The 15,311-nt window shown below is 36.3% G+C and overlaps 1 protein-coding gene across 4 annotated transcripts; it reads left to right on the forward strand.

The window, feature by feature from the left end:
* The first annotated feature begins 1,687 nt into the window (after positions 1-1,687).
* Positions 1,688-15,289, forward strand: tmem243b (transmembrane protein 243, mitochondrial b). Of its 4 annotated transcripts, XM_074697935.1 has the most exons (6): positions 5,409-5,491; positions 5,585-5,736; positions 5,840-6,111; positions 7,893-7,943; positions 8,719-8,823; positions 10,371-15,289. In XM_074697935.1, exons 3-6 carry the CDS (start codon positions 6,034-6,036, stop codon positions 10,488-10,490), a joined length of 354 nt encoding a protein of 117 aa, XP_074554036.1. In that variant the 5' UTR covers positions 5,409-5,491; positions 5,585-5,736; positions 5,840-6,033; the 3' UTR covers positions 10,491-15,289. The 4 variants fall into 4 exon arrangements, with proteins under 4 accessions (XP_074554035.1, XP_074554037.1, XP_074554034.1 ...); XM_074697934.1 differs by lacking the exons at positions 5,409-5,491; positions 5,585-5,736 and adding an exon at positions 1,688-1,794; XM_074697936.1 differs by lacking the exons at positions 5,409-5,491; positions 5,585-5,736 and adding an exon at positions 1,716-1,964.
* Positions 15,290-15,311: the final 22 nt, after the last annotated feature.

The raw sequence follows: 15,311 nt of genomic DNA on the forward strand, positions 1-15,311 counted from the left end.
GTGAATGGGAAATTTATGCTTCATTAACTTGTAATTATCAAAGAGGTTGATCTAAGTGGAGCACAGAGGATACTATACGCTGATGTGACTGCATCCTGCTGCTCGGCAGAAAGACCTGGGATGGCGAGGCAGGTGAGTTACAATGAAAAAATAGCCCTCTATTAGTAATCTTTAAAAAATAACTACTGATTCTCTAGTCTAACGAAGAGTGTAAAAAATTTGAGAGTGAGTCTTTCGAATGAAGTTTGTATGGGCGCACTTTCAGTAGAGCTTGGAGTTTTTAAAGAAACAAATCCAAACGTTGAATCGTGTTGATGAGACAAAAACACATAAATGACAAACAGTCAAAATTATTAATATGTAAGTCATGATTTTTTTTTGATGAAAATGTCAAATTATGATAAATTAAAGTCATGATTATAAAAGTAAAAGTCAAATAACAATAAAGTGAATCATAGAAATGAAATAAAAAGTAAAAGTTACAAGATAAGATATGAATGTGAGAAAAAAAGTTAAAAGTATAGCAAAGTTAGTCATAATTTGGAGAAGGACAAAAGAAATTATGATGTAAAAAGTCAAAACAATGTTTTTTTTTGTGCAGTACATGGCATTTTCAAAATTATTTTTTCTACACCCAAGTGTCATTAGCACAACTCTGTCACAAAAGTACACATTTCAATCTTATGATTATGACATATCTTTTACGTGGACTGTTTTCTCGCGTTTTTGATTTATGGCTCACGTTTTACTTACTTACCATTCCCTAAATTTGACTTTTTATGTATAAATTACAACTCATAACCTCATTATTACGACTTTATATTTTTATTTTGTCCCATAAATGTTCAATCTATCTTATTTTTATTTTAAATTGGCAGTAAAGGGCTCTCGTAGCTCATGTTTTTGACTTATAACTTATGGTTTACTTACTTACCATTCCCTAAATTTGCCTTTTTAAGTATTAATTACAACTCATAACTTGATTATTATGAATTTGTATTTTTAATTTTGTCCCATGAATGTTCAGTCTATCTTATTTTTATCTTGAATTGGCAGTAAAGGGCTCCCGTAGCTCATGTTTTTGACTTATGAATCACGTTTTACTTACTTACCATTCCCTAAATTTGCCTTTTTATGTATTAATTACATCTCATAACTTGATTATTATATCTTTATATTAGTATTTTGTCCCATTAATGTTCAGTTTACCTTATTTTTATTTTAAATTGGCAGTAAAGGGCTCTCATAGCTCATGTTTTTGACTTATGACTCATGTTTTACTTACTCACCATTCCCTTAATTTGCCTTTTTATGTATAAATTATGACTCATAACCTGATTATTATGATATATTTTTATTTTTGTCTCATTAATGTTCAGTCTATCTTATCTTTATTTTAAATTGGCAGTAAAGTGCTTCCATAGCTTATGTTTTTGACTTATGACTCATGTTTTACTTACTTACCATTCCCTAACTTTGACTTTTATGTATTAATTACAACTCATAACCTGATTATTATGTCTTCATATTTTTAATTTTGTCTCATAAATGTTCAGTCTATCTTATTTTTATTTGAAATTGGCAGTAAAAGGCTCCCATAGCTTTGTCCAGCCCTCTGTTTATCAGTGAACCTGCTCTTAAAGCTGCGGAGCAGTCGGCCCAACACTTAAAGCGACCTCCCCTTTAACAGCTTGAACTGAGTCTACCGGGCCCGTCCCCTTTAAGTGATAGCCGACCCTCTGCTCGGTTTCTCTGAAGTTCTGGTTCCAGAGGGGACACCACGGAGGCTGTAAGGCAAGTGTCTAACTGACTACGGACGGATTGGGATGCTAAAAACACATCGATACCTGTTTGTGAAGTAGGTCTCTGAACGTTTTGATTCCTGTTCGGGAGCTGTTTGTATGGTTAGCTTAGCCACATTAGCAACCTGCCTCCCAGTTGGCCTTGTATCGGATAAATCTCAGGTTAGCTCTCAGAACTAACACGTATCATCTTTATCATCAGGTTAAACCCAGTTAGATGAATCCAGGAGGAAATGTAGGATGTTTTTCGGGCATATTGTCCACTTTACTGTAACATATGGTCGATTAGTTGTCGTTTAGCCTGTGGCAATAACTGAAATAACAGCTAACGAGCTGTTTGGTTAAAGTTGAAGGTGTTGACTCAGGTGTCAGCTAATGGGAGCTTAAAGAAACTAACAGGAGAAATCTGTAAAGTTATCCTGTTTTATGAATACTGTGAGCTGTTTTTGAGGGTTTATTTCTGTCCTGTTTACAGTCAGGTGAGGCTGCTGGTGTTGGAGATAAGAGATACTTCATTGATCCAATAAATACTCATGACATAGCTCACTGCAGTATTCAGCAATGGGTAATAACACAAACACTAAGATAAGATGCTGACAGATTAATGTTAGTGAAAGAATAAAAACAAACACTTTTCCATATGTATAAATTTAATATAACACAAATACTTATGTCAATCTGATTGTATTATTACAGGCAAGGTTATGGAAATTTATAGACATGGAGTTTACAACTACTGAAATACACTAAATTTCATTTTCTATATGTTAAAATGCTTAAAAGGGCATTTCCACTGCTTATTTTCACTCTATAAACAGCATTAGACCAGGTCTTGATCCAAACAATAACTCATAGACTTCTCAAATGTGGCGTTAGTTATCATAGAGAGGCTGGAGTTATTATTATTTATTATTAATATTTAATTATTTGTATAGCACTTTTAAAAACACAGTTTACAAAGTGCTTTGACAAGCAATCAGCACAAAATAATAAAACACAAACAAACAATGGGCACAATAAAGTAAAAACAAAAGTACAGCTTAAATCAAGACTAACAGAGAGAGACAATGTAAAAAGACATGAGGTGAAAAGGTCCTTTCCATCATTTATAGTACTTTATACAGGGTGTCTGCGGGGTCTTAAAAAGTATTAAAAGTTGATAAATCAATTTTGGGAAAATTAAGGGCCTTAAAAAGTATTAAAAAAGTCTTAATTGTGGTTTAATGAGGTATTAAGTTTCATAGGTATTCAAGCTTTGACCCCCCCAAAAAATAACCATGAATATATATTTTCCTCCTTGCAGCTGTCCCCTGTTTGGGACGTTAAACATTCAGCCGATAAAGTTCTAAAATAGAAAATAATAGAAATGAATGGAGTTACTTTATTGATCCCAAACTGGAAAATTGTTGCGTTAACAGCAGAAATTGATGGAGTCAGTAGAAAAATACAAAAATAAAAAAGAATAGAATAAAAAAAAATGCATAAAGACTCTTGTTACAATAAAATACAACAATAAGGATTGTGAGCGGTATAAACACCAGCTATAAATTAACGTCATTTCTAGTTTCATACAGTGAAATCCAATACAACATTAAAGCAAATCACACAATCTCCGGCACATTTTAAAAATAATTATGTAATTTCTCCTTTTCTTCAGCAAGTTGGCCTCGAATAACTGCTGTTTCTTGTTGTGGGAGTGTGGATAAACCTGCCTGTAGTTTCATTTGTTATTTCAAGCTTTATTCTTCCTTAGATTACTGCATTCCTGTACAAATGTAAACTACAACTGTTTGAAAGTGGATGCCAACAACAAATGAAAGTTGCGATAAAGTCTTAAAACTTTTTTAAAGGTTTTTGAAAAAGTCTTAAAAAGGTATTAAAATCAACCTCAGGATTTTAGCAGATACCCTGTTATAGGAACCCAGACAATACAAGAACCATGCAGCCTAAAAAGAGACCATGAGGACCAAACATTAAAAACATAAAATCAGCAAGAATAGGAAACGAATGGGAAATCAGGTCAGAAAATATAAAAAGATGAAACAAACAATGATGATGAAATTACAAAATAATAAAAAATAAGTGGCGATACAATACAGTAATAAACATGAGCAAGAGTTAAGGCAATTAAAAAGGTCTAAAAGAGTTTAAAAAGGTGAACCATTAAAAAGTTAAAATCATACTTAACAGCACATAATAGTATTAATAAATTAACAAAAAGGAGTAAAATAAGGTAAAGAAAAACAAACAGTTTCTTATAAACATCATACAAATACATTTTTATCTGCTTTTTGGACTAGAAACTAAAGAAAAACAGTTTAAAAATCACTTTTTCGATGCTACAGTCTTATAAAAACACCTTATTTGTTTTATTTTTTCAAAGTTAACATATTTTATTTTTGCTTGAGAAGCTCAGATTTCCATAATTTGCTCTCTTTTGACATTTTATGGAAATTAAATTCATATTTTGATCAACAGAGTCTTTCTTTTTTCACCTGAAGTCATATCTTTAACACATATGTAAAAGAGTTTGGACCTTATTTCCATAACGCTCCAGCTGCTGACAGTAGGATGCTACTTTAACCGTGTAGCTTGAAGCGGAGGACTCTCGTTCGCCTCCTCTCAGCTCAGTTAAGTCGTGGGGTCTCTTATTTTTTAAGTAGCCTACTGAATCACAAGGCTGAGGAGGAATGTAGCTTTAGGCCAGTTTTACGCCGCTCTATAATGAAGCTCTTGTTTTCCACTCTGTGTGTTTTCTGCTGAGAAAGCTGAGGGTGTTATTTCCCTTCCTGCCGCCTTCTAACCCAGAAAGGAAGCAGCAGCAGCAGCAATCTTTCGAGCGAAAATCCCTGTTTGACCTTAACGACGGGGTGTCAAACTAACGTTGTGAGAGTGCTTTAACCTTCCTGGAGGTGTTGTTATTGCTATTGTCTCACAGAGCTGCCGCTGCGGTCCTAATCCCTCCTGAAAGAATCAGATTAAGTGATTGTGGTGTTTCTGTTACGCTGAAATTTGCGTCAAACCCGCATGTGCCGGCTCGTAACGACAAGCCCGGCCTGAACTCTCCCCTTCTTTTCTCTGCTCCGGGCTTTCTGCGGTCTGCTTGTGGCCTCGCTGAGCTGATTTCTAAAGTCTCCGGGGAATTTTAGGAATATTAGGTTTCCAAAAAATACAAAGCGGGGTGTATTTCAGCATGAGATCAAAATGTTGGGACACTTCAGCCGTTTGCTGCAGGTCTTAGTGGAAATGAATCAACAGAAAAGTTGGTTTGTGTGTTTTTTTTTGCCCTGGATTGTGACTGTAAGGCTGCATTGAAGTCAGTGAGTTTAGCTTTCCTTTGAACCCAGAAGACGACGTCTGCGTCTCATCGAGGAATGAAAACATAACCATAAGAAGAAGGTCAAAGGTCACTCTGGTTCATACCCGGTGGTGTGATGCTTACATAAGCTGGCTTACGACAGTAACAACAGTTGTTCTGAGGTTTTCGTACTTCTTGGCAGAATGAGTCAGGATTTTTTTTACCCTCTGGTTTTAAAACCTCTGACTTTTCTCCTCTTTTGTCCCAAAACAGAAAGAGTTAGAAAAGATTCACTCATCAGAAGCTGCGGAGGCTGGTTTGATGTCACTGTTTTCGTCCTTAAGTGTCCAAAAACACAAAAAAGGAGAAGAGAACACCAACATTGTCCTTGGTAGGCGTAATAAAAATCTCACGCTGAAGTGATTTCACATTGTTGCTGTGACAGGATGAAGTCAGATTTAGCCCAGCTTCCTCTTTTCTGCAGCTCTGACCGCTGTTTTTATCGCCGCCGTTCTGTAAAGGCGTAGAGCTGGCATCGCGTTGTTACCACACCTGAGGAAAGAGGAAGTGAAGCTGCAGAAGCCTCAGAATACATCTGATGTGTTTTAATCAGCCAGGAAACCATCACCTTCTCTCGTCTGTGAAACAAGTTCTGCTAAAACAAAAACAAAAGCTCATTGTCTCAGAAAGACTTTTAAAAAACAGGAAGTAGTAAAAACTGTTATTTTTTCTCTTCCAGGTAAACTGACCACCCCACCAGGCCCACCATGACTGTCTCGCTCTGTTGACCCTGAAGCTTCCTCACGCCCGAGGCAGCTGAAGGCTAGCCAGCCAGCTAGCCAGCTAGCATGCAGCAGTTGCCTGGTGTTTCCAGGAGGCGGCGCTGCTGAGAGGTGAGCGGTGGGAGCTGAGAGTGTCGCTGCCGAGTCGACCATGGATGACTTCACCACCCGCACATACGGCACCAGCGGCCTGGACAACAGACCTCTGTTCGGGGAGACCTCGGCACGGGTAGGAGCCTGGAGGAAGTGACCCTGATGCACCGTGTGTTTTCAGTCACTGTAAACACCACTACTAGGAGCGGAGCTACAAGGGAAAACCTTGGTGTTTGAGGCCTCACATCAGATCCTTATGCAATGATGTCATTGTTTTAGCAAGATCTCGTGAAGATTTTGTGAAGATGTATTTTAAGATCTGGTGAAGATTTCATCAATATTTCAATATCTCGTTAAGACCTTGTGAAGATCCTGTCAAGATGTTGTGAAGTTCTGAGTTAAGGTCTTGTGAAGCTCTTGTCAAGATCTCGTGAAGATCTTGCGTCAATTTTGTTGAGATCTGAGTTAGATCCCGTGACGATTTCGTTAGGATATCTTAAACATCTCGTGAAGATGCTGTGAAGATTTGGTCAAGATCTTGTTACGTTAAGACCTTGTCAAGATCTTGTGAACACCTTGTGAAGGTTTTGTGAAGATCTTGTGAAAATTTTGTTAAGACCTTGTAAACATTTGGTCAAGATCTCTTGAAGATTTTGTCAAGATGCCGTGATGATTCCATTAAAATCTCTTGAAGAGTTTGTTAAGATCTGGTGAAGATCTGCTTTAAGATAGAAGATCTAGTGAAAATCTTGTCAAAATCTTGTAAGATTTCTTGAAGATATTAGTTAAGGTCTTGTGAAGATCTTGTGAAGATGTCGTGAAGATGTTGTGAAGAAGTTGTGAAGATTTCTTCAAGTTCTGAGTAAAGATACATGAAGATTTTGTGAAGATCTGAGTTAAGATCTTGTGACAATTTTGTTAAGATCTCTAAAACATCTCATGAAGATTTTGATTAGATCTCAAGAAGATTTTGTTAAGATCTCTTTGTGATTTAATAAATATCTCGTTAAGACCTTGCAAAGATCTTCTCAAGATCTTGTAAAGGTTTTGTGAAGATCCAATGAAAATTTTGTGAAGATCTTTTGGTCAAGATCTCTTGGAGATTTTGTCAAGATTTGGTGAAGAGTCCGTTAAGATCTCTTGAAGAGTCCGTTAAGATCTTGTGAAGATCTGCATTAAGATAGAGGAAGATCTAGTGAAAATCTTGTCAAAATCTTGTAAGATTTCTTGAAGATCTTAGTTAAGGTCTTGTGAAGATCTTGTGAAGATGTCGTGAAGATGTCGTGAAGATGTCGTGAAGATGTCGTGAAGAAGTTGTGAAGAAGTTGTGAAGATTTCTTCAAGTTCTGAGTAAAGATACGTGAAGATCTTGTGAAGATCTGAGTTAAGATAGAAGAAGATCTAGTGAAAATTTTGTCAAAATCTTGTGAAGATTGCTTGAAGATTTCAGGAAAATCTGAGTTAAGATTTTGTTAATTGTGGAGATCTCTTGAACATCTCGTGAAGATGTCCTGAAGATTTCGTTAAGATTTCAAGAAGATTTGGTGAAGATCTCTTGAAGATTTTGTTAAGATCTCGTTCTGGTTCCATTAATATCTCGTTAAGACCTTATAAAGATCTTGTGAAGGTTTTTTGAAGATCTAATGAAAATTTTGTTAAGATCTTGTGAATATCTGAGTCAAGATTGAAGAAGATCTTGTGAAAATGTTGTCAAGACCTCATGAAGATCTGATATAACATCTCCTGAAGATTTTTGTTAACATATTGCGAAAAAATTTTCACGATCTCGAGAGGATTTGTCAAGATCTGCGAAAATCTTGAATTTAAAAGTACATTCAGAATAACTAAGCAGACTTTAACTCGTACTTCTGGAAACATGTCAATCTGAATAATCTGATGTGTTTTCTTTTGTTTCAGGATCGAATCATCAACCTGGCTGTGGGGGGATTCACGTCTGTGGTTGTTTTAGTGAGTACACATCCACAGCAGAAACTCACAACAAACATGACACAGTATTTGTTTTAAAGGAGGATGTTTAACTCTTTATGAAACAAAACTATTCTAGTGTTTATTCTGTTTTTTTATCAGATATGAGTCTGCAGGGTCACTGAGCCGTCAGAGGAGAGCAGCTGGTTAGAAAATGACTTTAGTTGAAGTAAAGTTGCAGAAAATGGAGATAATCTGAGAGCTCATGATTAGAAACATTTCCAGGACGCGTCCCGCAGAGTAACTTTGATGAAGCAGCTGCGTGGAGGCGTAAAAAGCTTTAACTTGGGAAGTATTTCTGTTATTAGAATGAAAGCGAGAGCTCCTTTTAAACCTCTAATGATCATAACTGACGTGACATTCGGCCTTCAGAGCGATTCAAACTCTCACATGCTGAAGTTTCACGTCTTATTTTAGCACAGAGGAAGCCTCACAGCCTTCAGTCAGCCGCGTGCTCGCTGTCTTTCATGGTCAACCCGTTTATTACGACAGTACATGGATTAGTTCAGATCTTTAAAACGTGAAAACGTGTTAGACGCTCATGTTGAAAGTCACTTTCCTGCTCGGAGTCAGACGTCAGAGAGGACGACCGTTAAAACTGTGACTCATCTCTTCTTGTTTCTGCTTCTGCAAACAGAAAGTCTTTCTACACTCAGAGTGTTTCTTGAACAACCTTTTATAAAACATCTGAGAGGATTTCTTTAATACCATGTGCTCATATTTCAGTCTTTAATGTCTTTCCTCTTCTCTTCTCCAGGTGACTGTTATCAGCTCTATTGTTTTCCCCTCGTTGCCTCCTCGACCGCTTAATGTCTTCTTCGCCATCTGCATCCTGTTAGCCTGCGGATCCACTTTAGTGCTGGTAAAAATACTCTAACAATCTCCTTTTTTTGTTCCAGACACTTTTTCATCAGGAGGAGTCGTTACACTGGATGTAGCTCAAACAGGAGAAGTGATAAAAACAACATTTATTCATGTTATCTTTTAAATATTAGGTTTTCAAACTGCTACATCGTCATATGTTGTAGAAATCCCTGAAATCCCAGAATATGTTTGTAAACTGATTAAAGAGCTTCATTCAAAAGAGAAAAAATACATCAGATCTCTAAAAAGATGATGTCATCACATCAGGAGCTCCTAACTGATGAAAAACAAAAGAGCAACTTTCATTTAAATCTGAATTGGGATTCTTCATATTTCCGATTTCTGGATTTTTAGTTTGCTTTTTGAACACAAGACCATATGAAAAAGTTGAATGATGATGATGTCTATAGACTTTATCTGGAGCTATATTTTTCCCCAAAAATGAAAATCACATGTGTCAATTTTTAAGATTTATTCAAGGAATCTGACATCTCAACTTTTCCCAAACCAGCTTATAAAAAAAATTTAAATGAAGGATTTAAAAAAATAAATGAATTAAAAAATAAATAAAAAATGCTGATTTAAAATTGTTAAACAAAAAATCCTGATACTATGATACAACAATTTTTCCCCACCCCTAGCGTCCATATCTCATAACACATTGGAGGCGCGGGCCTCAAACACCAAGGTCTGCCCGTAGCTCCCCAGTAAAAAACAAAATAGTCTTCCACCTCAAAGTTTTTCTCTGTAATGTTTCAAAATATAACAAATTAAAAGCCTCTCCAGTTTTAAAATCCACTTTTTCAGGAGGAGTTAAAGCTGAACGACTTTTGTCGAACTAAAATAACGTTTTATGATCGCTGATTTTCTTTTCCTGACTTTTTTTTTTAATTAAATTTCTATTTAGATTTTTCCCATAAACAGTTACAAAATATGTGCAAAAGTACCACAAATACACAAAAAATAAAAATAAAAAATAGAATTGTAAAAATATAATATAAATAAAAATATATGTAATAATAATGACAGTCAAACAGAAAATTGATTAATTAATTAAATAAATTAATAAAGCAAATAAATCAAAACATTTGCCAAAATAAAAAAATTAAAACATAAAAAAATTAATAAATAATAATACATTAATTAATAAGCAAGTAAATAAATAAATAGATCAAAGAAGGAAAACAATTTTGAGCTTTTTAACCCTTTTAATTTTTAATTTTTTTAGATTTTTATATTTGCAGCTTTAATATTTTTGTTTACCAGTTGCTGGAAGAGAAATCTAAAGTTCATTCTTTCACCTTTTTTGCATGTTTTAACCCTAAAATGATGACGTTAACTCAGGAAAAGCATCTCAAAGTCACATTTTTAAAATTACTAGTTGACTTCATCATTTAGATATTTGTTTAAAATGCAAAAAAAGTCTAAATACTGTGTGTTTGTCTTTATTTAACCACTTCAAGCAATAAAATGCTTTAAAACTTTATTTTTCACACTGACTTTGCGAATTTAAGTTGTGTTTCCTGCTTTCCCCTCGTCTCTCAGATCTTCTGGTACCGGCAGGGCGACCTGGAGCCTAAGTTCAGGAACCTGATCTACTTCATGCTGGCGTCCATCGTGCTGCTGTGTCTATGTGCCAACCTCTACTTCCACGACCTCAAGTAAAAGACGGGGACAAGGAGGAGGAGGAGGAAGAAGGGAAGACATGGCCTTGACAGACAGACTCGCGCGTGGGGAGACTGCGTGGAGGGACGTGTGGAGCGGGAGCGAAGGAAACTCATCACACGTTGGCGTGACGGAGCGAACTGTGGGAGCTGTTAGCGCTGAGACGAGTCGACGTCTCAGCGGAGACTTCAGAGAGGTCTCAAAGACTCACTGCTGAGGACGAACTCTTAATGAAGCAGGTGTGTTTACAAGCACTTCGATATTTACAGTCATATCCTCATCACGGAAACAAGCACTAACACGGACTACATGGTTTGATTCTGCTGCAGTTAAAGGAAAAATCCGCCCTTTTATCCTCATGACTTAAAGCTGTTTGAGACCATCTCTGTCCAAGAATCACTGCCAGGAAACAGGAAGCTGCTGTTGCTTTTTTATGTCATGAAAACCTCAAAGTCAGGCCAAAAAGAATCCATCAAAGTTTGTTTTACAGGACCAAAAACTTTTTAATCATTCCTCCAAACTCCAGCTTAAAAAAAATCTGCTGGCAGGGTTGGAAATAAGCCACACAGTCATACCAAACAAGTTTGTTTTCATATTTCAGTCATGTTTACATTTTTTTCCTTTATTATCTGTTCATCCATCTGGCTCCTCCTCCTCTTATCGTACAAAAGTGAAGCCAAAACAGTCGCCACAGAGGCAGGTATCTTGAAAAGAAAGATTTTATCAACTTAAAAGTTTGTTCTGTTCGAATGGAGGGGGCGGAGCTTATGACTGATACAAGATACGGTCAGTAGGGGGAGCTTTGTATGTTTTGGATTCAGTCCTTGAAGTTTACTGGAGTTTGGCGCCACCTGGTGTTTGTTTACGTGAATTTAAATCTTGATATTTACATCACTTACTCATCATTCTGACTCATTTTTAAGATTAATCAAAGAAAAACAAAAAGAAAGAAATGACGTCAGAGAAAAAAACAAACTTTTTTTTTTCTTTGAAGCCGAATCCAGACAAAAATCAAACTAATCATATCGTTCTGAGTTGACACAGACATCCTGAATGCATCATCATCGCGCTCAGTGTTTGTGTCGGCTGGGAAAAGGTGCTATTTTCTTTCAGATGTAAACTCTGGGACCACTAACACGCTCTTATTCCTCAAACTGACACTTTTTATATTCCTAAAAACACTTTTCTGATCTCACACCGAGGAGCTAATGGGCGGATTTTTCCTTTCTTCGAGAGCAGATCGTGAGCACATCATCACTTCGAGGGCTGGCGTCTGACCCTCCTTCCCGTCAGGACTGTAGACCGTAGCACGAGCTAGCTAACACAGCATTTAACACAGCAATAGCACGGCGGCCTCCGAGCTCTGTGGAGAGAAAATATGCAACAGTTTGTCTTTTCTTTGCTTCTTCTTCTGCTTCCTTTCAGCAAATCTGGTTTCCAGGGCTGGATTTAATGAAGTTTCCAAACCGAGTCTCTCTAAGAGGATTTTTTTAAATTAGAAAACTCAGAGACTGACTGCCAATTCTTTCACTGACTGTGTAAGCCATACACAAACACACTGACACACCCACTCAGAATGAATGGACTCACGCTGCAGCTTCACAGCAGATCTTCACGTCTCTTTATCACACTGCCGAGTCAATTTGCACTAAAGTAATCTTCCCGTTTATCAACCTGTAGCTCAGAGTCTCTGTTGGTTTGTTTTCATATCAACAATACGAACAATAATCATAAAAAAGCTGGTTTCAAAACGCACCTTTGCACCAAAGCTGAAAGAGTCTGGACTCTGTTCGCTGGGATCAACTAATTATGAAGAGAAAGGGTGATTTTATGATCAGAAAGTTTCAGAAAGAGAAACTCTAAGAGTTTGTTTGGCCCAAAAACCTGAGAAACGTCCAAATTTCTGCCAAAGAAGAGAAAAAATGAAAGTCGACCAAAAATGAAAAACAGCATTTCTTCTTTCACTATCCAACCATCGTCACATACTCTGTCCTGGTTTTGATTGGATGAATGAATGAATCCCTTCAGTTGTAGGTGTAAGAATGTGAAAACATAAGGCTTAGTGACTAGTTTTTAAACTAGAGGTCCTCGAGACCTACAACATTACAATTGCTGACACCAATATGGATACCAATACTGATACAGATACCAACACAACTATTCAATGAACAATAAACAACTTATAGACAGTGACACGGATGCTGACACCACTACCAATATAGATACAGGTACAACCACAGGAACAGGAACCAGTATCAATATGGTTACAATTGCTGACACCAATATTGATACCGATACTGGCAATAATACCATCACAATTCTGGTATCAATAGCAGTACCAATACCATTAAGGAACTGATACCAGTATTTATATAGGTAACAATACTTGTACTTATGATATTACCAATAAAAATATTGATACCAATATACGTAAAAAACTGATACCATCGCTGATATAGAATCCAACACCAGTATAGATACTGATATCATTGCCATTAACAGATACTGATACCAATATTGATAAAGATACCAAAACTGTTACTTTTGATATTACCTATAGAATATTGATACTAATATTGATACCAATATACCCAAAGGCCGATACCAATACCATCACTGATTTAGATTCTGACACCAGTTGAGATACCAATATCAATGCCATCAACAGATACCTTGACCAATAACAATAGCGATGATACCAATACCATTATGATACTGATACCAAAGTTGATATAGGCCCCAATACTGTTACTTTTGATACTATCATCAAAAGTATTGATGCTGATATGGATACCAATATTCATGGATACTGATACCAATACCATCACTGATTTAGATTCCGATACCTGTATAGATACCGATATCAATGCCATTAACAGATACTTCGACCAATACCAATGGCGATATCGATTCTGATACCAATATTGATAGTGATACCAATACAGCTACTTGTGCTGTTACCAATAAAAAAACAGATATTGTTACGGATATTGATACCTTTACAGACCGATACCAATACCATCACTGATTTTGATTTCAACACCAGTATAGATACTGATGTCAATGCCATTAACAAATACTTTGACCAATAACAATAGAGATAATGATACCAATACTGATTTAGGCACCAATACTGTTAATTTTAAAATTACCATTAAAAATATTGATACTGATATTGATACCAATATTCATAGAGACAGATCACTGATTTACATTTCGACACCAGTACAGATACCGATATCAGTGCCATTAACAGATACTTCTACCGATATCAATGGCGATACTGATACCAATATTGATATAGGTACTAATACTGCTACTTGTGCTGTTACCAATAAAAATATTGATACCAGTATTCATAAAGATAGATACTAATACTTTGACTGATACAGAATCTTTCACCAGTATAGATACTGATGTCAATGCCATTAACAGATACCTTGACCAATAACAACAGCGATGTTGATACCAAAACCATTATGATACTGATACCAATACTGATATAGTTACCAATAGTTACAATACTGTTGCTTTTAAAATTACCTTTAAAAACATTGATACTGATATTGATATCAATATTCATAGATAGATACCAATACCTTTACTGATACAGAATCTGACACCAGTATAGGTACCGATGTCCATGCCATTAACAAACACTTCTACCGATACCAATGGCGATATTGATATAGGTACCAATGCTGTTACTTGTGCTGTTACTAATAGAAATACAGATATTGATATAAACAGAGACCAATATCAATACCATCACTGATATAGAATCTGACACCAGTGTAGATACTGATACCAATACCAATGGCGATATTCACACCAATATAGATACTGGTACTGATATCGATACTGATGCAAATTTTAAGTAGATCACAAGAGTGATATTTGGAGCCAATAAGCATTTTTAGTAAAAACTTCAAACTTTTCACCAAAATGAACCACTTTGAGAATTAATAACTCCAAATGCAGAGTTTAATTTGAGCAACTTTAGCAAAAGTTTTAAAAAGCCCTGACTCTTTCACTTAAAAAAAAGAGTTATAAGTACATTTACACCAAAAATCAGGTAAATCAGCTTTGTGACTGAAAACAAACGCAGTGGAGCCAAAGTTATAAACTTCTGTGCTGATAATCAGTCTGATCCCAGTGAAAGAGAATAAGGTGGAGCTGGAGCTGAGCTTCAGGCTAAAAAAACATTAAGTTATCTTTTAATATCAATTTGTGATAAATTTGGAAAAAGAAAATATATTAACCACTCACATTTCACCGACACCCTCACATCTTGTTCACTGTATAATCCTAAAGTTAACTCCTCTTCGCTCTGTGTCTTTGATGACTCAGTTTTCACAGGAAGTCGTCCAGTTAATCAAACTCAGCAGCGACGACGTGTTGGAGACTTGAAACAACAAACTGAGATCTTGAACTCATCAGAAAACGTGAATCAGATGAGGAGTGTGATTTTTCATAGACTTCTAGATGATCAGTCAGAGAGAGCGCAGGATGAAGCGTCTCTTCTCGTTGCCCCCGTCTGATTTCTGAGAAACCGTGTCTGAAGTCGCCTCCTGTGTTTGATCATTTCTTTCTGTTTTGCAGCAGTAGCTTTGTTTACAGTCAAACTTCGAGTAAACAAACAGTTTACCCGACAACAAGCAGAGACAAAGAGACTGAGGGGACACGCGCCCCGCCTCCACCAGAGGAATCAAACCTCACCACGACTTTAGGATTGTCAAAGCCATGAGTTTGTTTTATTTATTTCATCTGTTTATGGAATAAATAACTGTTTATCCTGACTCCGCCTCACGTCTGTGTTTG

Source organism: Halichoeres trimaculatus, unplaced genomic scaffold, assembly GCF_033239565.1.
Source record: "Halichoeres trimaculatus isolate MK-OKI-2021-1 unplaced genomic scaffold, fHalTri1.1 fHalTri1_scaffold_21, whole genome shotgun sequence".
Classification (NCBI taxonomy): Eukaryota; Metazoa; Chordata; class Actinopteri; order Labriformes; family Labridae; genus Halichoeres; species Halichoeres trimaculatus.